The sequence below is a fragment of the Cricetulus griseus genome, chromosome 10, assembly GCF_003668045.3.
Source record: "Cricetulus griseus strain 17A/GY chromosome 10, alternate assembly CriGri-PICRH-1.0, whole genome shotgun sequence".
In the NCBI taxonomy this organism is placed as follows: Eukaryota; Metazoa; Chordata; class Mammalia; order Rodentia; family Cricetidae; genus Cricetulus; species Cricetulus griseus.
The window spans coordinates 28,308,153-28,336,133 of NC_048603.1; the positions used below are offsets into that span (position 1 = coordinate 28,308,153).

The 27,981-nt window shown below is 46.0% G+C and overlaps 2 protein-coding genes across 4 annotated transcripts in view; one reads left to right on the top strand and one right to left on the bottom strand.

Moving 5' to 3' along the window:
* The window catches only part of Washc5 (WASH complex subunit 5), a 52,588-nt gene extending 44,202 nt beyond the window's left edge, over positions 1-8,386 (top strand). The window contains exons 26-29 of one of the 2 annotated variants that reach the window (XM_027431601.2): positions 370-466; positions 2,614-2,767; positions 4,508-4,595; positions 7,998-8,137. In XM_027431601.2, coding sequence (XP_027287402.1) covers positions 370-466; positions 2,614-2,767; positions 4,508-4,595; positions 7,998-8,054 — 396 coding nt within the window. In that variant the 3' untranslated portion in view covers positions 8,055-8,137. Of the gene's footprint in view, positions 1-369; positions 467-2,613; positions 2,768-4,507; positions 4,596-7,997 lie in introns of both variants that reach the window. The other variant, XM_035449692.1, reaches the window with a different exon arrangement.
* Positions 8,387-9,102: 716 nt separating this feature from the next.
* Positions 9,103-27,715, bottom strand: Sqle (squalene epoxidase). Of its 2 annotated transcripts, none has more exons than XM_027431603.2 (11): positions 27,074-27,715; positions 25,155-25,407; positions 19,009-19,189; positions 17,184-17,280; positions 16,115-16,228; positions 15,865-16,036; positions 14,243-14,338; positions 12,646-12,788; positions 12,195-12,291; positions 10,377-10,464; positions 9,103-9,390 (listed from the first exon to the last, which is right to left on the bottom strand). In XM_027431603.2, the coding sequence occupies exons 1-11, from the start codon at positions 27,368-27,370 to the stop codon at positions 9,321-9,323; spliced, it is 1,608 nt and encodes a 535-aa protein (XP_027287404.1). In that variant the 5' UTR covers positions 27,371-27,715; the 3' UTR covers positions 9,103-9,320. The 2 variants fall into 2 exon arrangements, with proteins under 2 accessions (XP_027287404.1, XP_027287403.1); XM_027431602.2 differs by having other exon boundaries at positions 9,103-9,560; positions 27,074-27,711.
* Positions 27,716-27,981: the final 266 nt, after the last annotated feature.

A 27,981-nucleotide genomic window follows, 5' to 3' on the forward strand; every position in this document is an offset into this window, starting at 1 on the left:
CCCCCATGTTAGTGCTGTAAACTGAACCTGAGTCCACTGAAGAGTGCCCATCGCTGGCCGCTGGGCCGTCTTTCCAGCCCCAGCCTTCACTACTTGGCTGTCCCTTGCCCCTCTTACTCGTCACCTCACAGTGGCAGAATCTGGGGGGAGGAGCTCTATCTAGTCTGTAAGCAAAGCTGTTCTTCCCAGAAGGACCGAAGCGCGTAGGTGCCTGTGTTAGCGTGGGCCCACAGGTAAGTAAATCTCCAAAGTCTGCAAATGGTGGCGTGCTCCCAGCTGGAGGCCCAGCAGAGAGGTCTGTGTGAAACGTGTTCTGCGATACTCTGTGACGTGAAGAAGTCATCCCGCCCTCTCTGCTTCCTCTTCCAGATATACATCACAACCAAGCGCTTACCCTATTTCCCGGTCGTCAACTTTCTCTTCTTGATCGCTCAGTTGCCAAAACTTCAGTATAACAAAAATCTAGGTACGATTGCCAAGGTTTTGCTCTGTTATAAACAAGCAGTGGTTCGGTGTCCAAGGACAGCGTTGTGAATGCAGTGCTGCGTCAGACATCAGGTTCTCTCATGACCAAACGCACACGGGTGAAACAGTGTCACTGCAATGTGATGCCACAGATAGAGGGCGCCGCCCAGCGTGTGCCACACCAGCTGAGCACGCCTGCCCCTCACAGGAGTGCGGCCCCTTTCCTCAGTTCTCCTCTTTCGGTGCATAAGTCGCTGGTTATGGTGTAAAAGAAACGTCTTCAAGTTCATGTTCTGTCCCTGCAAGTGTCCGTCTGCTGCTGCCTACCAGGGCTGTAATAGGAGTATTAGGAGTTATAGTGTGTGTAGGTAAGGAGACAGGACTGAGAAGTGAGCATCTCAGACGGACGCGTACACGCGGTTACATGTCAGAATATTTGCTGCAAACAGTACATACCCAAGGCTTTTGACAGAGGTGTCCTGGCTAGTACCATAACTAATCATTTTGTTGCCAGTTTATTGTGGCATCTCTATAATCATCTAGGAGATCCCCAGGCCCTTCCTCTGTCTCCAGACTTTGCATTAACTAAGTGGAATTTTTTAATCCACTGTATATTTAGCTGGGTTTAAAAGGACCATCAGAAGCTAGCACGACAGCCATTCAGTCACTGGGACTATAAGGAAATTTCTACCAATGGTACTGTGTTACTTCCAATGTATTTTCCTTCCCATCTCCTGGGATGCTTTTAAAGTAAACTTGTGGAATCTCTTTAGGTTTTTTTGGTGATGGTGGTGATTTTTTTGTTTTGTTTTTCGAGACAGGGTTTCTCTGTGGCTTTGGAGCCTATCCTGGCACTCGCTCTGGAGACCAGGCTGGCATCGAACTCACAGAGATCCACCTGCCTCTGTCTCCCGAGTGCTGGAATTAAAGGCGTGCGCCACCACCGCAGGACGGTGTTGGTTTGTTTGTTTGTTTTTTAATCCTTTCATTCAGAAACATTCACTGGCCCTAGGCATTGTTCCTCTGTCAGTTCCTATTAGTTCTACCTGTTGTCAAGCACGGTGCCTTTGGTCGGTATTGCTGGGTAAGGGAAGGCACAGTGTTGATTGGATTCCAGCTTGGCCTCTTCCCACCAAGCTCTCCCAGGTGCTGATTCCGTCTGTTCGTATTGGTCAAACCAACTAACGACCATCCCATGTTAGTGGAAGCTTCGTCTCCAGAGTCACAAATGCTCGCCTCTCGCAGTGGTCTCTGTGACTAGTAAATATTTCCTCAGACTTTGGTTTGCCAGTCCATTTTCAACTTACCTTTTATGTTATGGCTTATGAATTGTCCAAGTTACTGTTTGCATTTGGTGTAAGGTGGGGTCAGGTTCATCACCCCCAACCTCTCCATGAAGCTGTGCAATTCAGTGTCAGGTTTAGACAAGATTCCTCCTTCTCCGCTAACTTGCCGGTTATATCTGTGGAAAGTCAGTGGACCTCGATGGTCAAACTGTTTTGGAATCCTGTCCTGAGGCATTGATAGGTCTGTCTTCATGTTGAGTGTGACTTTGCAGCCTCGAAGGCAGGTGGTATACATCTTCTAACATTTCCACGTGTTTCCCCTTGAAGGCCCTAAACCCCTCCTCCTGCCTAGCACAGCCACCCAGGCGGGCCAGAGGCTCCAGATTTTGACAGAAGTCCTGAGTGAGAGCAGACAGTGGGATTCGAGCACATCCCAGTCTTCCTTCTTCCGCTCTCCTGACTTCAGCTGATTCGTTTCTTAACATTGTTCTTCAAGATACTTCTAAAACATTTTAACAGATTTTACCTAATAAGGTCCTTCTGGGTGTCTGAAATGCCACGCTGCCATTAACTGAAGTCAAGCGGAGGTGATTTTTGTTTTGTCATTCCCATTAATGTCCATCTTAAGTCTCTACCATACGGGCATCAATAGTGCAGAACAAAACAAACAGTAACGATAAAAACTAAGTCCTTCTTCAGACTTCAGCGTGCCCCACGAACGTCACAGCTAGTTTAAGAAGTAATTAGTCTCCTCATAGTAATCTCCGGCCAGCCATGATGACATTGATGACAGACAGCTGATACTTAGTGAATGTTGTCAAAGGCAAGTAGCTCACCAGGTGTTGTCACTTCTCCCTCACAGGCATGGTCTGCCGGAAACCTGCCGACCCTGTGGACTGGCCGCCACTCGTCCTGGGACTGCTCACTCTGCTGAAGCAGTTCCATTCGCGGTACACACAGCAGTTCCTGGCCCTGATTGGCCAGTTTATTCGCTCCACAATGGAGCAGTGCACAAGGTACAGAGGGCCAATCAGAAATATGGAACTTAATGTCACAAAAGGGCTGCAACCTCTCATGACAAATCCCTCTCATTGCTGTCCTGGCAGGACAGGGTAAGAGCTGCTTCCCCTCTATAAACAGGTCAGGACACCTGCCCATGTTTGGAGCAGTTAACCTCCAGTGCCTGTCCTTGGTCACCCTGCCAGGAAGTTTTCCAGAGTTGTACTGGCAGGGACATTGTAAGACTGATCTTGATGGAGATTAGTAGACATTAATAGATTTCTTTCTATGAGAAAGAAAGTGCAGACCTGTGACTGACATGTTGAATCCAGGTCTCAGACCCCAGCAAGCGCTGAACTCCTCCTGCTGGACCACCACTAAGACGCTGCCCCACTCAACAAAGGGAGTCACACTCCTCAGTGTGAGCACCAGTAAGACATGACTCTACTCAGCAAAGGGGAGTCACACTCCTCAGTGTGAGCACCACTAAGACACTGCCCCACTCAACAAAGAGAGTCACACTCCTCAGTGTGAGCACCACTAAGACACTGCCCCACTCACCAAAGGGAGTCACACTCCTCAGTGTGAGCACCAGTAAGACATGACTCTACTCAGCAAAGGGGAGTCACACTCCTCAGTGTGAGCACCACTAAGACACTGCCCCACACACCAAAGGGAGTCACACTCCTCAGTGTGAGCACCACTAAGACACTGCTCCACTCACCAAAGGGAGGCACACTCCTCAGTGTGAGCACCACTAAGACACTGCCCCACTCAACAAAGGGAGGCACACTCCTCAGTGTGAATACCACTAAGACACTGCCCCACACAACAAAGGGACTCACACTCCTCGGTGTGACCACCACCACGTTGTGGATCCACACACTAAAGGAGTGATTTCCTCAGTGTCCAGGCCAGGGACAAGGCTAGTTCCTGGTGTATAACAAAACAGGAGTCACAAGTTGCTATCAGATAACAAAACGTATCAACCATCCATTTCTTCTAGTTCTCTGCTCCCTTCTCTTCGATTGTGGATTTTCTAGGGTAGGGAAAAAACAAAAGCCATGGCCCTAGGATGCTGCTGTCTGAGTGTCCTTATCTGCTGCCTGAAAGGGTCAGCCTAGCTGAGGCATTTCCGTCTGGTTACAATGTAAAGTTAACACTTACCACCTGCTTGTTTTTGCCAGTCTAAAGCAGATCTTTCTGCTATGCGAGGACCTCAAATGCACAGGGCAAGCACTCCACAGCTAGGCACACCCCTGTCCTACTTCTTACTCTTGGAGACATTGTCTCCCTGTTTCCCGGCCTGGCCCTGAGTTTAGGCTATAGCCCAGGTCGTTGTTAAATCTGCAGTTCTCCTGCAACAGCCTCCAGAGTAGGTGGAATTGCAGACTTGGTACCTCCAGGCCTGGCTGGTCATTTACTTTCAAATGAGCATGCAGAACAAATGTAGCTGAAAGCCTAGAAGATGGAGAAGTGCCGGCCCTTCAGGCCCTGACTGAGTCATGGTGTCTGACAGGCATGAAAGGAAGACGGGTCTCAGCAGATTGCAGGGCCACGTCACACTGAAGGCACGTGTCCTTACCCACTGATCCATTGCACCAGCCCATGCATGGCTAGGTTGTTCCTAAGCACGAGCAGGATAATTATTCCACAGGAATCAAGAGGGAGCCCTGTGGGTTTGGTATGCTGTTCATTAGTCACGTAAGAGCCCGTTACCACACAAAACAGCTAACTGACCCTGACGTCTCTCTCAGCCAGAAGATGCCTGAGATGCCGGCCGATGCTGTGGGCGCCCTTCTGTTCCTGGAGGATTATGTTCGGTACACAAAGCTCCCCCGCAAGGTAAGCCAGAGACGCAAAGGATGCCGGTAATGCCCTATCCATGAGCTGTGTGACTCAGTGTGACAGCAGCCCTGGGGGTTCTCCTGGTGAAGTCCTGTCTGTCTGTCTTCAGCACATGCCTGAGCCCCTCCCCCTGCTGCTCGGTGCTCTCCATCACCTTGTCCACTGTGCCCTGGAGGGCTTCTGTCCCCCTCCTCACTCTCCACCCTCCTCAGGGCCAGCTCAGTGACATGAGCAAGGAAGGGATTTCTAACTGGCCAGGGAAAGAAATGACCACGGGGGTTCCGTTCTTTCCCTAACAGCCTAGGGCCCCCAGCACATTAGGTCCAGACCACAGCCAAAGCTGTATATGGCCACCACTTCCCGAAATGAAGAACTGCTTTTTACTGTCTAGGAAATCCCTTCTCCCCCTCCTAAATAATATCAACCTTGGGAATTTTAAGCACAAAGGAGAGCTTGGTTTAAGAAATGTAAAAGACCACTGGGCAGTGGTGGTGCAAACCTTTAATCCCAGCACTCGGGAGGCAGAGGCAGGAGGATATCTGTGAGTTTGAGACCAGCCTGGTCTCCAGAGTGAGTGCCAGGACAGCCTCCAAAGCTACACAGAGAAACCCTCGAAAAACCAACTCCCCTCCCTTCCAAAAAAGAAATTAAACAAACAAACAAAAAGGCACAAGAAATGTGAAGGCCTATAAAAAAAATACTGAAAAAAATAGTTTCTCATCTTTTAAAATTAATAGTTAAAAATTGGACCCAGCAAAATGGATTTTTTGGCACTTGAGGCCAACTTGACAATCTGAGTTCACGCCCCAGAACGCACATGAGAGAAGGCCCCACAAGATGTCCTCTGACCTCTAGAGGCCTTCAGTGGCCTGTGTGCATGATAAATACACGGGAAAGAAGTCTTTCTTAATTGACTAACAAAGCCAACCGTGATCTTTCTGATCTTTAAGAAGAGCACTCGGTAATTAGTGAGATGACAGTGGCATTCCTGTTGTCAGGACTGCAAAGACAGGTGACAATATCACTGACACACGCTCCAATTTTCCTGGTACAGATGTCAGATAATAAAATAAGTGAAACTTAAATACGACAGATTTGGGCAGGAAACTAGACGTGTGTTGTTTATTAAGGTCATGACAACCTAGCAGAACCATGGGGAAATGTTGAAATGACCTTAGATGGTTGAGGTATAACTCAGAGATAGAGCAAGCCCTGGGTTCAACAACAGTACTGAAAAATTAAAACGATGAGTGAAAGTTGGAGGTGGTGGCGTACACCTTTAATCCCAGAACTTTCGAGGCAGAGGCAGGTGGATCTCTGTGAGTTCAAAACCAGCCTGGTCTATGCAAGTTCCAGGCCAGCCAAGGCTATGTAGTGAGATCTTGTGTCAAAAAACAAATAAAACAAGTTCAGTAAATAACCTACTTAAATAATACATGGACACAATAAAATAAAATATGAGAAAAAGGTTCCCCCATCACGGAGGAATGAAGGAGATGACATGTAATTAAGACTACTACTAGAGACTGGAGCGGTGTCTCAGTGGTTAAGAGCACACACTGATCCTGCAGAGGACCCGACTTTGATTCCCAACACCCGCTTCAGCCAGCTCACAACTGCCAGTAACTTCAGCTGCAGGGTGTGTGACATGCCTCTGCCCTCCACAGAACAAAAATTAGTAACAACAAACACAGTAGACACTAGAAGCAATAGTTGGATGTATCTTGCTTCTGAGCAGCCTTTTTTTTCCCCTTTTTTTAGGATTTTAATTTATTAATTTTTATTTGTGTGCATTGGTGCTTTGCCATGGGTGTCGGGTCCTCTGGAACTGGAATTACAGACAGTTGTGAGCTGCCATGTGGGTGCCGGGAATAGAACCCAGGTTCCCTGAAAGAGCAGTCAGTGCTCTTAACCACTTTCAAACTATACCTATCAGCAATCCCTAGTTTATAGGTTTATGTCATTGTAATCAAAGCCCCGGTTAACTTTAACTTGCTTTTTTAAAAATTGTCTGAGTTTTTATAAAGGACTTTAGAAAAACATGATTACATACCATATATTAACATTAACACACAAAACTACAAAAATGAGAATAGTGTGGTGCTGGGTAGGAGACTAGCAGGACCAGTGGACAAAGTCAGTGCATTCAGCCGTGTATGGGACAAAACAGCACCCACGTTGTTAAAACCAATGGCAGACAGTGAGTTCTGAAGCTAAGTTACAGTTAGATTAGTATGTGCCAACACAATTTCCTCGCCACAACACATAAAAATGGAAAGATAAATTCAGATTCAATCTCTAATTAATGCCTGATTAAATTCTATCAGATGCCTCTTTAAAAAAAAAAAAAAAACCAAGAGACGAAATAGGTGTCAATACCTGTAAATCAAAAACTGGACATTTTCTTGATGTATAATGTTCTCATTCAACTCAGTAAAAAGAAAAAGATGACCTGTTCAGTAGAGAGATGGATAAAACTTTGAAGAGATGTTTGCCCTAGTCCCAGGAATTCCACTGCTACTATTTACCTGCTAGAGTAACATACACAATTCATATGTGTGCAAATGACCATGAGAACACAAGGTCCATCAACTCTTCTATGAGCTGGAACCAACCATAGATGGATAGATCTTGCTCCTGGGCATCCTTTATTCTTTTAACCTCATGCTTAAGCCTCTATTAAAATATTTTTAATTAAATCTCTATGCTTAAAATTTTGAGGGAGTGTGGGATTGTAAGAACACAACTTTTGTTTGGTTGGTTTGGGTTTTGGAAACAGGGTTTCTCTGTGTAACAGCCCTGGCTGTCTTGAACATGCTCTGTAGATTAGTCTGGGCTTGAACTCAGAGTTCTGCCTCTGCCTCCCGAGTGCTGGGATTAAAGGTGAGGGCACCACCATAAGCCAGAATACAAATTGAACCATTGGTTTTAGGATCTCAGGATTTTTGCACTACACACACACACACACAAAGAGGGGGGGGGGGGGATTCAGCAGTGTTTCCGAACTCCTCTCTGGCTCAGAGATAACCTATTCATCTGCCACCCCACCCCAGCCTCCTGGCTTCTTTCTACTAAAAAGTTAAGGAATGCAGGCCTCTCAAGACCTTCCTAGTCTCCCACTCTGGCCTCAGGTTTCTCCTTATTGCCTCTCAGATGTGTATTCCTAGATCAAGGTAGCCAAGCCTACGGTTTGGAGGCAGCAGGCCTGCTCTCACGTCTCGTGAGTGGTGCACACTAAGGAGAGGCTGAGACACGGACAATGAAAGCGCTGTGTGAGGCTCACTCCAGCGCTTCACCTCAGTTCCAACTGATATTTTCACTTCTTGAACTTTCGTATGTAAAGTTGCGAATTTGTTCAGCTACAACGCTGTGAGTGATAAGTTCTGCTTGCTATTCCAGGTGGCTGAGGCCCATGTGCCTAACTTCATTTTTGATGAGTTCCGAACAGTCCTGTGACTTCCTTCTGCTTCCGTGACAGGACTAGTCTCACTATTTATCTTCCTGTAACTAAAATGAACTTGGGAATGAAAAGAAACTTGACTGCCCGTGCAACGCGCATTTTTCCCTCCACTGTGGGATCAGCCATTCTGAGGGAGAAGATTCTCGGCTCTGATATATTGTTTAAATCATGGTATTATATGGAATTTGCATCATGTAGAAGCAGAACTGTTTTATACTTGCCTCTTCTAAATACTCAGTGTAACTGTGATGGATGAATCCATTTCGTTTTATGTTCTAAAGAACTATTTGTGCAACTCCAGACCTTCAGTAAAACAATACTGCCAGTACTGAGTTGTTTGTCTGTGATTCAGAATTGACACTCAATAGAAACCCTACCTGGAAGGTGACAGATGGCTGTGGGGGAGGGGGATAGGCCTGTAAGGAAGCCTGACAGTCCAGTAGTAAACTCAACTCATGCCCTATATGCAGGGTTCTGGGGGTTCCATCTTCTGGTCCCAGGCACCACAGAGGTCCCCAGCTCCTGTGGCACTCCCTGGGCCAGCTGCTGAAGACAGACCACTCTGCTGTCGGACTGACAACCAGGTTGCTATCCGTAAGATGTTCTTTCTCATTTCCTAGTGGGGAATCAGGGGAGGGGGCTATAAAGGTTTAGTGATAAACTTTTAAGACTCAAAATCCTAACTCATTTCTACATGAAAATGCCTTTGGAAGGGAGTTGCTATCCCACCAGGATAGCTTGAATGAGACAGGACAAGAGTCTCTCCCTGAACCTGTAACTGGTGGTGCCCGCTGCCTAGAGCTCCAGGTTGAGCAAGAGACCTGCCTCAAATATCCGTAATGTGAAGATGGACCACCTCAGGCCTCCACAAGACATAGGTGCACCACACCTGCGTTTGCCCAAATACATGCACACACACAACAACTAATAAACAAGTTAACAGAACAGGCTTAATAACTGCACTTTCTGCCCCACTCAGGTTATCGTCTCTGTAACCATGAAGCTATATAAAGGCGTCTGCACCAACAACAAAAAAGGGCGTACGAGTTCACTCTTGATTTTATTTGCATGTCCAGTGAATCACCCCAAATACTGAAGTCAAAAGAAGACTCCAGAGTTAGCACTAATTTGTGGAAAGAATCATTCTTTTAAACACTAGCTCATTTGACCCTTCATTCTCAATTGTAAATTAAGGCATTATTTACATGCTTATACACAGCTTGGTCCTTGAGTCTCCACCGTAGAAGTCAGACAGTTCTGGGCTATATACATCCTCTTCCATGGGCTTGACTTCCAAGTGGCTCCCCCTTCAATGAACCAGATACTTCATTTCTGAATAGATGAGAGGGAATATTATAGAACACGCTTTGTACAGTACAGCACCACTACTGAAAAGGGCTCGAGGTTTTGTGGCCCATGGCTCTGATTTAAAGCAGAAATATGTGGCATAGATGGCAACGGCAAAGAAGTGTCGGATCAACACTAGAGGGTGAGGGGACAGCCTGTAACAGAAAAGAGACACATGGTCAAATGGTTCACAAGCTCCTAACTGTGTCATCAAAACAAGCTTAATGCATGCCACACTGGAGGACTTATCTGCATCTGACGGCATGAATGCATTTTTACAATATATTATAAAAATCTTAGAATTAACAACCCTTTGAGAAACCGATGGCCAGTCGCTTGAGTTATAGTATTTTTTTTTTCAGCTGTTTTCTTTCACTAATCTTGAGATCCAAAATGAAGTACAAAATGGCTGGCTGCCATCTGGGTTTGGCATCAGTACTGATACTCTGATTATAGATCAGTAAGAGGTGCCTTGAAGAATTTCCCTTCTCAGACTTCCCAAGGATATGTCTGCACTAGCAAAACTACTAAATTTCAAGCTCGTAAGATTAGTAGCTCCTGGAGAGCAGACGTGGAGACACCACAGGTGAAAACCACGCTTCAATTTTACTTGGAGGGTTTAGCCACCTTGTTCCATTTCTAGTCAGTGTGTCTGTGGCCTGGAAGACAGCCCAGTGCTGACCCTTTGTCCATTACTTCATGCCGTGGTGATGGAGACGCACACACTCTATAGCTATAGTGCACACGTGGACATCAGAGGACAACTTGATAGAGCCCTGTCTTCCTCTCGGGTTCTAGGGATGGACTAAAGTTGCCAAGCTTTTGCAGCAAGGCTCTACCCACTGAGACAGCTCCTGGCCTCGTGGGGATACTATGTCTAGACTACTAAAGGGTGACACACAGAACTAAGTGCCCAAGGGAAAGAGATTGACAAGCAGAGTGTTTCCTCCCCTTCTGCTGCTAGAACTTACACAGAAAGCAGCCCAACAGGACCCGTCACACATTCTCCACCAAGTTTAAAATAAAGAAAGCAAGCTTTTCGGAGCTGATGCAAGGAATCTGAAATATAATATAGATATTGTTATTTATCTTAGAGTGTTAGTGATTATGTCAGGAAAAAAATAATGAAGACATAAAAGTACCAAACAGGACAATTTCTTAAAAGTCCTGGAATTCAACAATCAGTTCTTTTGCCTTCCTAAATTAATATTATAGGTGTTAATGTGAGTATGAATACTCTGTTACTGTTAATTCTCCTAATACTTAGGTCTTATGAGTTATAAATTAAACGACACCAAATACTTTGTAAGTGCTTACTATAAAAACATAATTCAAGCAACAATTCCCAGGTTCTGAGAGCCTAACCAGTAGTGGAGGGACAACATTGATTATCAACAAGTGAATCTCTGCCTTACATCCCCGGAACTTTTTTTTTTTTTTTTTGGGGGGGGGGTTCTTTCAAGACAGGGTTTCTCTGTGTAGCTCTGGAGACCAGGCTGGGCTCCAACTCACAGACATCCGCCTGCCTCTCCTCCTGAGTGCTGGGATTAAAGGCGTGCACCACGTTCTCCCAGCTCCACGGAACTTTTAAGTGCATTTCAAAGCCTTCAATACATAATTAATAATAAACTTTTTTTCTTTGTTTGGTTTTTTCAAACAGTTTCGCTGTGTAGCCCTGGCTGTTGTGACCAGACCAGTTAGTCCTCTGACCAGACTGGCCTTGATCTCTCAGACAGCTGCCTGCCTCAGTCTCCAAGTGCTGAGATTAAAGGCCACTACCACCTGGCTAGATTTTTCTTTACAAGATTTTTTTTAAAGGATGAAATATGGTAAACTTTTATTCACAACATTCTTTCCTCCCCTGATCTGTCACTGACTTTGGTATGCTGTTGGCAGCTTTGACGTGTGAGGATCTAAGAGCTTAGACAAACCCAAACTTAAATTCTTCCCTCTCATCTGCCACTCCGACTCAGCAGACCTGCCTTTCCTTCCACAAGACGGGCTGGGTGGCTGTGGCTGATGGGAAGTGCTTCTGTCCCAGCTCCTCTTCTAATGGGCCTGAGGGAGCTCAAGCAAGGGGCTTGAAGCAGCTCACGTCTAGATACTGTTTACTTAGTTATTTTCACTGTGACACACATGTGTGGGGGTGCAAATCAAATTGTTGTTTGTCTTGAGGTACAATCTTACGCACCTCAGCTCAGGCTGACGTCCCAGTCGTCCTGCCTCAGCCTCCTAGGGGCTAGGAGAGCAGGCATCACCACGCCTAGCTCAGAATTTCAAATTTTCATTATTAGGAATGTTGAACCTATAGGGTGGCCAACCTCTCTACGCTATAGAAAACAAAGCACATGGCTAGTCCAGTGAGTGACACTGTACCGTAGCAGCAAAGAAGCCTCAGCCTCAGTCTGAAGTGCCTATTCATACCCAAGTCATACCTGACAAGGAATTCAGACTAGCGTAAGAAGGAAAAAGCCATATTGCTTTTCCACATGCGGCCAGAAAGGCCTTCTGTCAGCATTCACCATGTGAGGGACCAGGGGCACTGGATGGATGCACTCCTGAGAAACTGCCGGGGATGTTTTCTAAAGAAAGCCAGCGGCCTCTACACGGAGTGGTAGACACCTGATGCTCAGACACCAAAAGGGCCATCAAATTGGGGCAGAGCAGGGTGAACTGTGATTACGGACTAACTACTTTAACTGCCAACCTTTGTAATTAAGGCCCTTACCTAAGGAAACATAAAAATCGGCACAAATCAGTACTGTCCACTTAAAAACACCTACACTTACCGTCTGTAGCGGAAAATAATTCATACAGAGCTTGGGCCAGTACATTCACCACGAAGGAGTGGGTCCTTTTCCTCGACCAATAGAATGACTTCTTGGCCTAAAGATGAAAGGTGTCATTATTATTTTACATAGTTAAAAGAGGAAGAAGAGCTAAGCTAATGTTTACAGTCTCTTGAGGAGAGATGTGATATGTGTCCCCAGGCCAAACTCATTTTCAGAGCTAGGGTCACAGGCTACTGAGCTCAGCTCACACCTGAGCAGAGTTGGCCTGAACCAACTCGGTGTAACATATACTAAAACATATAAACTATAGATTCAGTTAGCAAGTCAGGCTCATTACACCTGAACAAGACGAAGAAGCATTGTGAAACATGGGCTTCCAAGCAGGCTCCTGTTCCTCCAGTCCCTGTATTTTGAGTCTTTTTCGGGGAGGAGAACTCGAGAGTCTTACCTGGAAAACAGCAGCATCGTCATAAAGGTCAGGAATGCCTTTTAAGAGTTTTCTCCATAATTTCACATCTTTTAAAGCGACTGTCATTCCTCCACCAGTGAGAGGATGCCTTAGGTTATATGCATCTCCCAGCAGAAGAACCCCTGTGGAAGGAAAACTGAGATCATGAAATCCAGGACAACTCTGAGACAAAAAAGTTAGTGCTATTAAACTTATGATTGACATGAGCTAAAATTTATTCCCAGAATTAATTATAAATTGTTTTCTGAACAACTTGCGATCTGTATCTCAACAAAGTTGCTGCCAAAATTAAAAAAAAAAAATTATTAAGTTCTGTCATCTGTTTAAGATAAAACTATTAAGCACATATCCTGCCAGGTACATTGTGTGTGTGTATAATCTGTTCTTGAGAAGTAGAGGCAGGACAGACAACCAGGAGTTCAAGGTCGTCCTCAGCCACACAGTTTTGGTCTGGGCTTTATAAGACCTTTTCTTGAGAAAAAAAAAAGGGGGGGGGAGCAGTACTGGAGCCATGGCTAAGCAGGAAATAGTGCTTGTGATCTTGCAGAGAACCTGTTTGGTTCCCAGCACCTACATGGGACCATCTGTAGCTCCAGCTCCAAGGAACCTGACGCTCTCTTCTAGCAAACACACATGCAAGTAAAAATAAAAATAAATCCTTAGCCAGGCTTGGTCTTGCACAACTTCAAGCCAGCACTCAGGAGGCAGAGACTGTTGGATCTTTGAGAGTGTGTGACCCGACTGGTCTACATTCAAGTTTAAGGCCAGGCAGGACTGCACAGTAAGACCCTGTCTCCAAAAACTAAATAATAAACCTTTAAAATAGAAATTGAGGCCGGGCATTGGTGGTGCACGCCTTTAATCCCAGCACTCAGGAGGCAGAGGCAGGAAGATCTCTGTGAGTTCGAGACCATCCTGGTCTACAAGACGTAGTTCCAGGACAGGCCCCAAAGCCACAGAGAAACCCTGTCTTAAAAATCCAAAGGAAAAAAAAAAAAGAAGAAAAGAAAGAAAGAAGAAAGAGGGAAGAAAGAAATTGAAAACACAACTATACCCCAGCTATCAATCACTGTGACACCTGCCCAAAACACCAGTTCCGGGAATCTACTTGAGTTCTAGAAATCCACTATGTTCAGCCATCCTGGGGGCTTTGCGGATTCCATTACCTCTTTGTCCCTCCTCTCTCTGTCCACCTTCCAACCAGTGCTGCTTTACATCCACCCTAACCCACCTAACCCCTCCCTCCCGGCCATGGATGACACCCAGTCTATGGCTCAGGGATGGAGTTCCATGGGAACTGTTACCAATGCTGCTATGGACTCATCCTCATGCCCCTCCTAGTAGGTCAAGGGGCAGTCTTTAAATCCTTGCTGTCCTCTCACTGACTGCGTGGTGCCTTCCCCAAAGCCAGAGTTAGCGCTAACTACATCATAAACCCTCATGTGGGGAACGTGTCCTGGTAACAGATGCTCCCTCTTCCTGCCATGCCAACTTTACTACCGAGTCCCAGCTTCACGTTATTGCTGCCCAACCACAAGTCTAATCACATGTCATTTCAAGTAATGCTAAGAGATACCTCGTTTGTTCACTGGTGAAGGAGGCAGGAAGCTTGCTGGCATGGTCCGCAGACGAGCGCTCTGAGATGCCTCTAGAAACGCTTCCTTCAGGTGGTCTGCAACAGCAATCCCACCCACCAAATTAGAGGCTCTGAGCATTTCAGTTCCAATTAGCACACATCTTCTTACCAACATAAAGGAGAATATTTGCCTGTGCGTGTGCTGTGGCTGTACACGGTTCCTTGCCATAAACCACTCTCCTACTTAATAATTAATAATTTACAGCATTATCCAGTAAGCAACTCACTATGCAAGTTCAGGAATGACTGAGTGCTAAGGGCTGCCGTGAGAGTATACAGCAGGTGACAATTAGTGTTCAGCAGGTTAGCCCATGAGACACATGACTCCCTGGTGGAGAGTCCCGCTTGGCAAGGCCGTGGGGTCACTGGCTGTGGAAACCAGTGGCTCCTGTCTGTGATTTCTCTCACGAGCCACTTCATTCTTCCCTGACCACAGCTCTGAGTGTATTCACACTACTTGTGCTGATCTCGTGAAAATACTCCACCTACTGGGCACACATATGGCTGTGGATGGTTAGAAGGGTAATTTCTACTTTGGTGTTATTCTGATGGATACAGCACTGGGAGATTCACACTGCTCAGACTGGCACAGGGTTCTGGTTACCCCTAGAGACAAATACATGAGGTCATCTTCCCAGGTGTTGCTGTTGCTGGATTCAAGGACCGAAGAGAAGCACCTTGATTAGACACAACTTTCTCAGTAGTTGGCTTTTTGCACATAGTCCCATTCTCAGGCTCAAGGTTCAGCCAACTGTTTACTTCCTGTCTGGGGCCCCTCACCAACTTAGAGCTACATGCAAGGCCACCTGCTCACTGGCCGGTCAATGTGACATTCCTAGCCTGAGAGAAACTACATGACTTATCTTGAGTTTGAGAAGTGGTCGGGCTCTTAAAATGTAACTTATAACTGTCCAGAGTCTGGCTGTGAAAGCATCAGGAGGGGGTGGGGGGGAGAGAGAGAGAGAGAGAGAGAGAGAGAGAGAGAGAGAGAGAGAGAGAGAGAGAGAGAGAGAAAGACACAAAATTATTAGTGAGAAGCTGCTGAAGAGAGAGCACTGTGAGAACAAGAGAGACTTTTCCAGGGAGGAGTTTTTCAAGATGAAATAAAGAGAAAGTTGCCATCAGAAAGCATCTGTGTTTCTTCTTTATTTTTCCCCCTCAGGTAAAAATGGTCTAACTATTAGGTGAGAACTTTTCCTAAGCTATCGCTGCATTTGTGGGTTTCTCACCTACCCTAGTGCTGACTGGGGGCTGGACCCCCCTAGTCAGCTTTGTGTGCACTATTCACACTCAGAGAAAACAGAAGTAAATGACACACGCAGCTGAACAGAACAGAGAGATGAGAGGAGACAGGGAAAAGCCTGTTAGCTGGCAGCTGTCTATATTTAGCTTCTACCATCCACATATTCCGATATCCCGGGAAACACACTGCCCGCTCACCAAGAGCTGTGCTCACCGCTGGGCCTCTTTTAGACACTGACTGCCCTCGGGAATTGGGAAGAGCCGTCGTGAGACTGGCTTTAGGCTGCAGATTACAGGGAAGGTAAAATCCTATTTCTTACCAGGTATTTGGGGGTAAATCTGCTCAGCCATGTACTCTCTTAAGTTCCTTGGCATTTCCCCACGGATGTCAACAAGTACCCGAGTCTCGCTGGCTGAGATCTGGTAGATGAGAACTGGACTTGGGTTGAGCAGAACAAGCTCTGCAAAATTGGCTTTAAACTGTGGTGCATTCTGGAAAAAAAAAATCTTAGTAACTTTAAAATTTCAGGTTTTTATTTTCCTATAATTACAATTACAACTCCTCCATACCTTCATAAGGAAACCCACAAAGTGAGATGAAACAGAAACTTTACTGGAGATGAGGTTCTTCCTGAACTTGGAGAAGAGCCCATCTGCAACAACAGTCAACGGGGCGTGGAGCTCCTGCAACACAGAGGAAGAGCGCCAGGCAAATGCTTAGACACCGAGGAAGAGCGCCAGGCAAATGCTTAGACACCGGCACCCGACTTCTACAACAAACAATGTCCAGGAAAGTATTTGCGTGCCTTTGAATATTTAAATTCATTTAAATAAAATATTTAAATTATGTTCTTACACAAGGCACCACAGCACCCCATGGATGTAAGAGAATGAACCCTGAGTCCCTGGCGGTCATCTCCCTTTGCAGCTCTGCCGCCACAACTATCAGAACTCTCCTATTAATGTGACGGACGTGAGGAAGAATTCAAGGCAACATGGACCTCATCACAGACTTCATTGTAAAACTGCCTGTGGCATTTAGTGAGCAGAGACGGAAGAAGCATTTTTATACACATGATGTGCCCTGATTCCACTACACTGAGACCCTGGCAACCTTATCAGAGTCCAGTTTCTAGGAAGGGATGACCCTGTACAACAGTCTAGGGATGACCCTGTACAACAGTCTAGAAAGCCCCGTTGGCCCTCTCTCGTTAACAGACCAATATTAACATATACCACAAACTATGTGCTGTCAATACTTCCCTATTCTGACTATAACAACATGTACAGTAACAACACTGTACACACAGCTCATCCCTGGGGCCCTCATAAAGCGGGAGAAGAGAACCGACTGCACAGTGGTCCTCTGACCTACACACACACACACACACACACACACACACACACCACACAGACACTGGTATGCACACTCACACACACACTCACGCAGGCATGTACACTCACACACACACACACACACAGACACACACTCACGCAGGCATGTACACTCACACACACACACACTCACACACAGAGACACACACACAGACATGCACACTCACACACACAGAAAATAATACAAAACTTTAAAGGGCAGGAAAACGTCTCTGAGCAAGAGGTGACATTTACTGGACCTCACCTTGGTGTCTCCAGTCTCCTTGTCCTTGTACTGAACGCCCGTCACAGTGTCACCGTCCTCTAATAACTGAAGTACAACACCTTCTATAACCCTTACACTAGGGAAGGAACAGAAACACATTGCTACAGTAACCCGCTTAAGCAATGTCCCTTAGCTATGACAGTCTTTACTCTCTAACATAGGAATGGCACACGTGTTTGTGCATGAGTGTATGCAGTGAAAAGTCCACAACAGCAGAAAGCCACCAACACATTTAGAATTACACGTGGTTTTCACTTTGTAATGGACAACAAACACATATTATAAATGTAATCATTTTTAAAGTATTTTTAAAGTTACAGCATGTTTTTGACTATTTGTTAAGAATACAGAGAAACTTAATACTCACAGACAGAAAAGGGAAGAATTATTAAAAATAACTATACTTGCTACATGGACACAGTATTGAAATGCCCTCTAGGTTCACAGAGCTCGCCAGACATTTCTTTGTGCAGCGGACAGTGGTAATACAGAAACTCACCACTGGTCCAAGTTCAGAGAGTGATGCCACAAATGGGGCAACTATCTCCCACCCCTCCCCTAGGGGCAGAGAGAATTACAGCGGCTGGGGAGGACACAAGCAATACAGGGTCTTCTGGCCACAATGGGAGCACTCTCTCAGGAACCCAGAGGAGCTGTGGCTGCCGGCACAAGATCAAGCCGGTCTTCATTCCAGCCCTCGGAGAGGAGGGACTCCCGAGCTCCCAGCCCAAAGAAGTCATGGGAACGCACAACTGGCTTTCCTCGGGGATGGGCTATCTGCTGGGCTGGCCAAGCTCCTCCGACAGATAGCCTCAACAGCACAACCTCTACTCAGTGAGTCATGAAATAAATAAGTAAAGGACATGAAGGTGGGAGTGATAAAGACAGGATGGGGAATCTGGGAGGAATCACAGAGTGAATACTGTGTGCATGTATGAAATTCTCCAAGAATTACACATTTTTAAAAAACCAAATGGCATATGACAAATTTTAAAAGTAATTATTTCCGTCAGAAAGATCAGAACTTTCCGATTTGAAGCATCTTCCCACTTTCACACAATGAACACTAAGCATTTCAGCCCTAAGGAAAAGTCCACTGACTTCTTCACTTTGTCAACACACAGGCCCGTGTCAACCACGAGTGCGCTCATCTGTAGAGCTTCCTTAATTAGAGTTAAGATGACAGGCAAATACAAGTTAATCATCAAGACAAGCAGCCAGTCCTGTCAGACCAGGTTCTCCGGGAAAGGGAACGGGGGGGGGGGGGTTCTTCTTACCATCCTCTGTTCTATCAAGAAAAGGTATTATAACCACAGACACAGACTCCAATGGGCACACATATGCCTTAGTCACAGCACTTACGTTGTCCTCTAAGTTCCAATCAAATAATAATCACCTCATTTTTACTTAAAGGAAAATTCTCTTACTCGTCTTTACAGGGGCACTGAACATATTTTAATTATGGATTATTTTATGATATGTAGTCCATGCCAAAAATTTTCATGAACACTGATGAAATCTCACTTGTATAAAAGGACATATTTTATTTTTGTTCATGTGTATGCCCTCGCCTGTGGCACACATGCACACGTGTGAGTATGTGCAGGGATGCCTGACGAAGGCAGAAGAGGGCATGAGACCGTCTGAATCGGGAGCTACAGGTGGTTGTGAGCCACCTGACATGGGTGCTGGGAACCCAACTCCAGTCCTCTGCAAGAACAGAAAGAACCCTCAAGCGCTAAGCCATCGCGCCAGGGCCCAGGTCTGGTTCGTTAACATCAGACATCTAAAGCCAGGGTCTTACTTGGGCTCTGCCATAGCTGCTTTTCGGAGACTCATGATGAACTTGCCATGGTGGAAAGCAACTCCATTCTGCACTTGGTTGTTTTCCGACACCGGGTAGGGAATCTGCACTTCGGATCTGCTTTCATAATCATGAACTATGTAGCCGTGTATCAGATGGGCATTAAAACCCTCCACTGTATCTGTAAAAAAGTTCAGTTCAAACAACGTCAGTAATATGCTGAGATTACCAAGAAAGGTACCAAGAAATAGTCACAGACACTGAGAGCGAGGCTCTGCCTTACAAAGCTGTGAGACCAGCTGGAGAACTGAACAACCGACACAACTATTACAAAAGTCTACACCTCAGAGACAAGCAAGAAAAGCAACCTGAAATTTCAGCCACGATTCTCTCCTGAGTGAATCACAAAGATACTGAACACAGTCGGCCCTTCTTAACACGTCTCCCAGTGAGGAAACAGCAAGGGGTTGGGGAGGGGGGGTGGCAAAGAGAAAAAAAAGTAGCATTAACTATTTCTAACGGCCCCAGATTACACATAAAGAGTCAGTATATGAAAAGTAGATTTCCCCATCCAAATAGAACAGATAGTCCCTAAATGCTGATGATGTCTACTGGATATGAAAACTGATTCAGAATAAACTGCAGAGTAATTTTAGTAAATCTAAACCAGAAAACAAAGCATCCTTGGCATTCATGTATATATAATATATATAATATATATATATGTTATATTATATATATATATTAATATATATATATATATATATATATATAATTTAAGGCAGTATAAGAAATAGTAAAAAACAAAATAACAACAAAAAATTTTAAAGAACCAATCGAAATTTGAGAAATTTAAAAATTTATGGCAAATAAAAAATGTTTTAGGGAAAATAGCAAATAATACAAAGCATTACCCTTTATGCATAAAATTTATAATACTTAATATGCAAAAATTAAGGAGCAAAAAGTATAGCAATGACTCATACAAAGCAAGATACACTAAAAGAACAAATTAGAATAAGCCTGGCCTGTTGGCCTGAAACTTCAGTACTGGGGACTGACGTTTTTCAAGGTTCGTCCCAGAATCAAAATAAATTCATGTGCCAGCATTTCATTTATTTTTATTTTATGTGTATGAGTGTTTTACCTACACGTATATGTGTGTCTACATGCATGCCTGATGCCTGGGAGTCCAGAGAGTATCAGATCCCTGAAAGTGTAGTTGCAGACAGTTGTCAGACATTGTGTGAGCTCTGGGAACCAAACCCAGGTCCTCTGCAAGCCGCACACAACTGTCCCATTCATGGAAGTGAGCCACCCACCGCAAGTTAGAGGTGGGGTCACACACGAGAAATCCAGGCCTAGCACAGTGGTGAACACCTTTGATCCAGTAGAGAGGCAGGCAGATCTCTAAGGCTAGCTGGTCTACACAGTAAACTCCAGGCTAGCCATGGCCACACATCTTGATCCCCCTGTCCCCAAGAAACAAAAGAAACCCAAACAGAACTTGGTGTGATGGCTTCATACAAAGCTCTGAACTTCTAGCTGAAAGAAACATCAATAAAGTGAAAGTCAAAGGTTAAACTAGAGTTCTATAAATGTTAATAAAAATCAAAGGAGACATAACAAGTTTTAAATACATAAAAAATTTAAGTATATGCAGAATACAGCACTTCCCTGGATAAGAAGTCTCAACTAGAAAAATGTCAGCTTTCCTAAAATTGAATGATATATTCAATGCTTTTTAATCATAATCTTGGAAATGCTGTTTTTCTATAGAGCTTAAAAAATCTGACTCTATATACAAAAAAAAAAAAAAAAAAAAAAAGGGTGGAGGGTCTAACAAAACCCAAGATAACCCTAAAGCAAATAAAGTTGAGGGTAGTGAGTATTAGCTACTGAGACATAGTACAGGCATACGGAACTTAAATTACAGTGTGTTAGTTACAAGATTTATGGGTATTAAGTACAATCTATATGGCAATCAGTTCATTAATTAAAAGTCCACAATCCAAGATGGACCACTTGACATTTTGTTAGAAAGCCTTTGTCTGCAATGTAACCATTCCAAGTAACTCTATCACACATCGCTCATGCTCATCAAACTGAGGGGACGTAAACATAGTTATTGTTTATTGCTATCCCTCTTCCTGGGACAGCAAACATACACTGGATAAACACCTGCCAGGCTGCTCTCAGCACACTGGATGGGCTGAAGGGAAGGCTCAAAGGTTAAGAGTATGCTTTGCTCTTCCAAAGGACCCAAGCTCAATTCCCAACAGCTATCTCAGGTGACACACAGCCACCTGTAACTCCAGCCCCTCCACAGGCACCTGTACTCCCAAGCATGCACAGACAGACAGACAGACAGACAGACACACACACACACACACACAGAAAGACACACACAAATAAATCTTAAAAAGGAAAAAGAACCCACTGGGGATTTGTGGCCAGAACCATGTAGCTGTTTCCTGAGCTAGATCTACAAAATACTGTCTAGTCTTTAGCTTGAAATGATTTCTGATTGGCTAAAGTTCAAATACAAGGTTAACAAAATCCTGTTTCTGGATATTGGCACTTCTGCTTGCAGTGCAAGGTGACCCCTAAGGAGCCTACAAGGACATCCCTGGACCCCTCCTTCCCTGTAAGGCCACGTTTCTGTTTGGTCGAGAGCATGAAGTTTTGGCTCTCCTCTGTGTTGCTTCTTTTGTGCCTTGCTTAGGCTCCCGATCACCTCACTGGTCTCTGCTTGCATGTCCCAGAGCTCAGCCCCAGCCTTCCTGGCAACAGTCAACCTTACATAAGTTCATGGCCCTTCCCTTTCTCACTCCTAACATCTGATTCACCAGGAGGCTCTACTCACTCTTCCTGCAAAATAAATTCCCAATGAGGAGCACACACCTCTGCTCTTGTGACTGTGCCCTAAGTTGTCAGCCCTGACTGACTGACTGTGCAACAGCTTACGGATAACCTTGTTTCTGGCCTTACCGCTCCATGGTCTCTTTTCTACTCAGAATATGCTTTTAGATAATATTCTTGATCACACTTTTAAAATGTGGGCCTTGATAGCTCCTAGAGTTTCCAGTGGCTTCCCTTTGGAGAAAACAGAAAACAAAACAGACTGATAGTGGAAACACAAACCCCTTCACTACTCTCTGCCGCCTTCTCTCTCTAACTTACAACATCACGGCTGACAGTGGCTTAACAGCTCTTCCCAGAAGGCAAAGTTAAGCCTGGAATTCATATTCTCCTGATATCTCCAAGGCTTAATCTCCTCCTTCATTTCTTTACTGAAAGGTAACCTCTCACCACCAAAAACTAAACTCACCCTCACCCCCAACTTGCTATTCCAGTCTTCCTGACTTTTCTCTAGTCCCTATAATCTTCATATTTTATCTACTTAAAAAAAAAAAAAAGTAGTGTCCTTTAGCACTCCCTCTCTAACATCCACTAAGATGTAGTCTCACAAAGAAGAACAAAACCTACAGAACCTACTTTTAAGTATCTGTTGGTCACTCTCAGCCAGCTTATTTGCTGATTAAAGTCTGGCTCTGGGCAACAGTGCCGGAGCCTCCGTTCCCAGCTTTCTCTTGGATGTTAACAACGGGGATGACACTTCAGAGAGAAAGCGTTTGTGTTTGTTGTTATACTTGCTGTGTGTTTATGGGGACAATGTGATCGCTGAACTCATGGACCTTCACAATAAAATTACAGAACTCGGTATAGTCGTCACCTTAAAAACCGTTCCCGAGTCTCTCAGGCACAGCATCGGCTTCTCCCTCTCTATCATACATTACCATAAAAAAAAAGTACTCTTGTATCAATACACCTCCACTGGCCTCATATTCCTAATTGTACCCAACTTCTGTTTTCTGCCATTAAATTAGTGTCTCCAGAAATGACACCGCGGCTGGTCACTGTCTACTCTTGCAGAGGACCACAGTTCAGTGCTCAAAACCATCAGTGACTCCAGTTCCAGAGGATCGACAACCTCTTCTGGCCTCCTTGGGCACCAGGCTCACATGTGATACATGGAATAACTGTAGGCAAAACACTCAAACCTATAAAACAACTTGTTCTTAAGTTGTAAAATCTCATAAAAAAAATAGTTTTCTGTGGGTCCGGGGTAGGGTGCTTGCTTTGTATGGACAAGTCCCTGGGTCCAATCTCCGGCATCCAAGGAAGGGGGTTAATAGTGTTCTAGTTTCCAATGGTAAAGTTCCCTCTCGTGTCAGCTCAGGGTTTCTCATCACTACCACAGACTGCCAAGCCCAGTGGTGACCGCTTTTCACTCATCTTGCCTAGGAAACGAGTCACAGCTGTCCTTTTCCTTCCTGGTAGACAGCCATGTCTTTCAAACCAGCTGTTTAAGGCACAAACCTAGGGATGGCAGTGTGTGTGCGTGCATGTGTGCATGCATGTGTGCATATGTGTGTGACCTCTATCTTTTAGCTTCACCATCTGTCCACTTTCCTTTATAATTAGCTACCAGCCAGCATGTCAGCTAAAACCAACACCATCTTTAATTCGGGCTCAGCAGTGAGTTCTCTCAGACTCCTAACTTAAAACCTGTTACCCGATCATCACAATCTTACAGTCTATTCTTCTGGGTTTGGGGTTTTTTGTGCTTTGTTTGTTTGTTTTTGTTTTGAGACAAGGTTCTTCTATGTATCCGTGGCTATCCTAGAACTCTATGTGGATCAGACTGGCCTAGAACTCAGAGATATAGCTACCTGCCTGTGCCTCCCAAGCCTTGTGTTTAAAGGTGTGTGGTGCAACTCCTGCCTTATAGTCTGTTCTTCATACTTTATCCATGGGTTTCTTTTTCCTAAACACCATTGTAGATAAATGACAAACGTGTGACCCAATTAACTGTAACGTGAATTCTCAATTGTCATGTTTTTTGTTTTTCGAGACAGGGTTTCTCTGCATAGCTTTGGAGCCTGTCCTAGAACTTGTTCTGTAGACCAGGCTGGCCTCGAACTCACAGAGACCCACCTGCTTCTGCCTCCTGAGTGCTGGGATTAAAGGCGTGTGGGACCACCACCCGGCCTAAATTGACATCTTTTAACTGGCAAAGCCATAACAAGAATTTTAAAAAAGCAACACAGAAGAAATCTCAGAAGTAGAGAAGTAGCTCAGTGGTAGGAGGTCTATTTAGCTTGTGCCAAGGCTCATTTTGAGCCCTAGGACCACAAAAATAAGGGGGGGGGACATTTCAGTCAGACTGAAACACAGATGGCTACACTGAGCCACCGTGTAACACGTGCTACAACTGAGGCTGTGTCAACTGAGGAGCTGCTGAGGAGCTGCAGCCACTGTCTTGGGTGTAAACTGGTGTCACGTCGTATCCCTGCCCACTGCGTGTGATGACCCCGCTCTGCCTCCCTCTTCAGCCCACTGCTGTCTAGATAGGCCTCCTTTTCAGCTCCCTCCACAAAACAGCAGACAAGAACACGGCACCTGCGATGCACCCGGTAGGTTCTCCAGGGCCTGCACGTCCAGATTCACCTAATCCTCACATATGTGGAGCAGAGGGCCTTCAGATATCCTTCTTATAAATGCAGGAACAAACATGGCTATGGGACTTGCTTTACAGGTAGTTACCAGGCAAAGCCATGCAGCTCTTCAAAGTCAGAGCTCAAACCCAGGCGCTCCAGCTCCAGCACCAAGGCCTCTGACCAACACACCCCCCTTCTACCCCTTCCGAGCAGGTGGCTTCCCCCTCACAGCTGAGTGTCTCTTGGGCTCTACTTCTCAGAAGATCTGCCTTCATCATCAGTGCGCGTGTAACCCTCAGTCCAAGGCGGCAAACAAACACTTCCCAAGGGAATGCAACAAGTCCTTAAAAGGCACTGGCTCAGTAAATGAATCAAAGATCCGAGGCAGTAACCCCACACCCGGAACGTGATCACCCACTGTAGGAATGAGAGCTCGGCTTATTAAACCGAACACCTTCGTTTCTGATGGTACACTTCTGTAGACACTCCGTTCTCTCATTATGTCTGGGTAGCCTCTTCTTTTCATACCACTAAATGTTTCTTTCCTCCTTCGCTATCATTCTTAGCAGACGGAACGTTCATAAGGCGGGAAGGAAAGCAGAATCGTCTAAAGTGCAGGGCACTTAGGTCAGGTGAACCTACCTCCGAGGCCCAGCTCTTTAAGGACGCGGTAACCACCTGGCTGCAGAAGCTCGCCAACGATTCTGTCTGGCTCTTTTAAGTCTCTCTCGATTACCGTCACCTTTCTTCCATCTCTGGAAAGAACCGTCGCCAAAGCCGACCCAAGGACACCAGACCCCACGATGATAACTTCCGGATCATTCAGAGAAGATGCTGTTACTGAGGTAGCGGCCCCCGTCAGTGTTGTTTCTGACACACTGGTTTCTTTTCTGCACTGTTGAACAAAAAGGATAACACTAAGTCATATTCCTTCCTCATGAACTCCTGGACATCTTGAGCAAGAGCTAGACCCCAAACAATATTAGACCAAATCAACAGTATGTGTTTAAATCCAGACCAAATATAAAAACCACTATCAAAATACTGGCTAAATAGAAACGTATAGAAACATATACCCGCTTTTCTGGACAGAGAAATTAGAAAGTGCTGTTATATGGACATACTTAGAATCTATCCACATCAGGTCAGACACTATAAACGTCTATAGTGAGATTCAAAGACTCGGCCTAGAACAAATACTCTACAAGTACAGGCTGAGCATCCACAGGAGTGGTTCTCAGTCAGCACTGGCTTCCCATGGTCCGTGTGCACCAGTGTGCACCCCACACACTCTGGCAGCTCCCCCGTTTCCAGGTAAGGTGAAAGCCTGAAGCAGTCACAAAACGAAACCCGCTTGCCAGCTGATAATCCAGTTCTCCTACCCCACAAATTCTCCACGCGGCACAGTGACAATACCCCAGCCACCTGGACTAGAACTGAGTCCCAAGGGGAGTCCTCTAAAATACAAACACCAGAGTCTTCACCTTGAGAAACAAACCTCACTTCCAACCCGCAACCACCAAGCCACCGGATTGTCACTGCTGCCTAAATTCCAACCTTACCCTAGTGGCAACAGCTAGTTACCTGATGGTTACACGCCAGGTATTCTGAAAACGAGAAGTCACTTAACCACAAGCGATGGTGGTGACACACTCATCCAGCAGAACAGGAAACTGATTCAGGAACTCAACCCATTCTCAAAGTGTCACAGCCAGAAGTGGGAGCCCAACTTGAGAGCCAAGTGCCCTTCTTCTATTACCTTGCTCATCCGTGCTATGGACATGACAACATAGAGCATTGCTTTGAGGGTAACTCGTTCCACCTGGCCACTACGCCAGGCTGGGAACCCTGACAGTCTCACAGCAAAATCCTTATTATTATTATTATTATATTTAAAAATCAAGCCTCGTTACTCTCACCCTTAAGTCTTTCCGGTGTTCTTGGGGGGGAAAGTTCAAATGCCCATGGCCGATAGGCCCTACACTGTCTGGCTTGTACCATCCCCCCATCAGCCTCCATCTTCCCGAGGCAGTAATGACAGTAATAACATCAGTCTGTGACACTGGACGGTCATCAATTATTATTGCCTTGGGACCTGACTGACTGTAATGGTTCATTCACTGCTTCCATGACCAGCCTGGGGTTAGGCTCTCCGCCCAAGCCTCTCAAGTGTGGAGCGCTTGTATTGCTTTTCCAAGTCTTCAGTCACTTCAGTCAGCTGTCACTTTTCTAAGTGGCCTTACCTGCCACACAGTTCTCTCCTGTAAAGTACAGACGCCACCCTTTTCCAAGGATTTTGATAAAAGCCCCACTGGTTTGATTCTCTCCTCCTCCAAATCAGTACCCAAGCCCTCGCCTAAGCATCAGGCAGCAACACCAAAGGAAACAAACGCTCTTGGTCGTAGCCATAGCACACCGGGAACTTTAAAAATAAAAAAAAAATCAACTAAATGAGAATATTGACGCCTCCAAGCCTTTCAATGAAACCCTCAACTCCAGTGGCCTCGGCCTTAAGTTTAAACTGAGATGCGGTTCCCTTGCCCACCGTGGGGCCGGCTCACCTTACTGGACTCCGGCTCCTCTTTCTTCTCTGACTCAGGGGGTGACTTGGCCCAGAGGAAGCCGATGAGAGGCAAAGCCGAGAGGATGTCGGAGAGGGCGGCGAACTGGGAGCCGCCGGCGGCGCTCTGCTGGCGCCCCAGGAGGCCTGCGTTGCGGTGGCGACAGCGGTAGGAGAGCACCAGGCCCAGGGACAGGAACACCAGCACGCACAGCAGGAGCTCCTTGTTGGCCAGGGTGACGTCCCCGCATTTCTTATAGAAATAGGTGAAGGTGGCGATGCCAAGGAAAGTCCACATGGCTCACAAGGCTTCTTTGGTGGCCAAGGATGAGGGTTTGGGGGTTGCTTGTTGTTGTTATTGTTAATTTTTTTGGGGGGGTGGTGGTGGTGGGGTGGTGATGGTCTTGATTTCCTCGGGAGGACTTTGGGTGACTAAAATGAGCTTTTCTCCAAAGGGTCCCGGGGACAACTGGCCCAACTCCTCCTGCGTGCCAACAGTCTGAGGCTCACGAGTCAGGCTCTCGACGAGGTCAGTTCTTTGAAACCATGGAGGATGCAAACGTGATCTGGGCTTGTCCCGGACTTAGGGAGAGGCATTGGAAGCCTGCCTTCATCCGGCCAGCGCAAGCGACACACGGGTCCCCCTCTCCCTCCCTCCCTCTCTCTCTCTCCCGGGCTGAGAGGTGCGAGCGTTGCTGCCCGCTCGCCCGCTCGCCCGCTCTCCCGGCTGCAACCGCGCCTTCGTCAGCAGCAGCAGCGGGGGCTCGGTAGGCAGGATCGGGGTGCTGGCGACGCTGCCCGGCGGTCCTGGTCCAACAAAAGACGGCCCGGGGTCCCGTGCTGCGCGCCCCGGCAGCGGCCCGACCGCCACCTGCCTTCCTCGAGGGTGATGGCCGTGTCCGTGCGTCC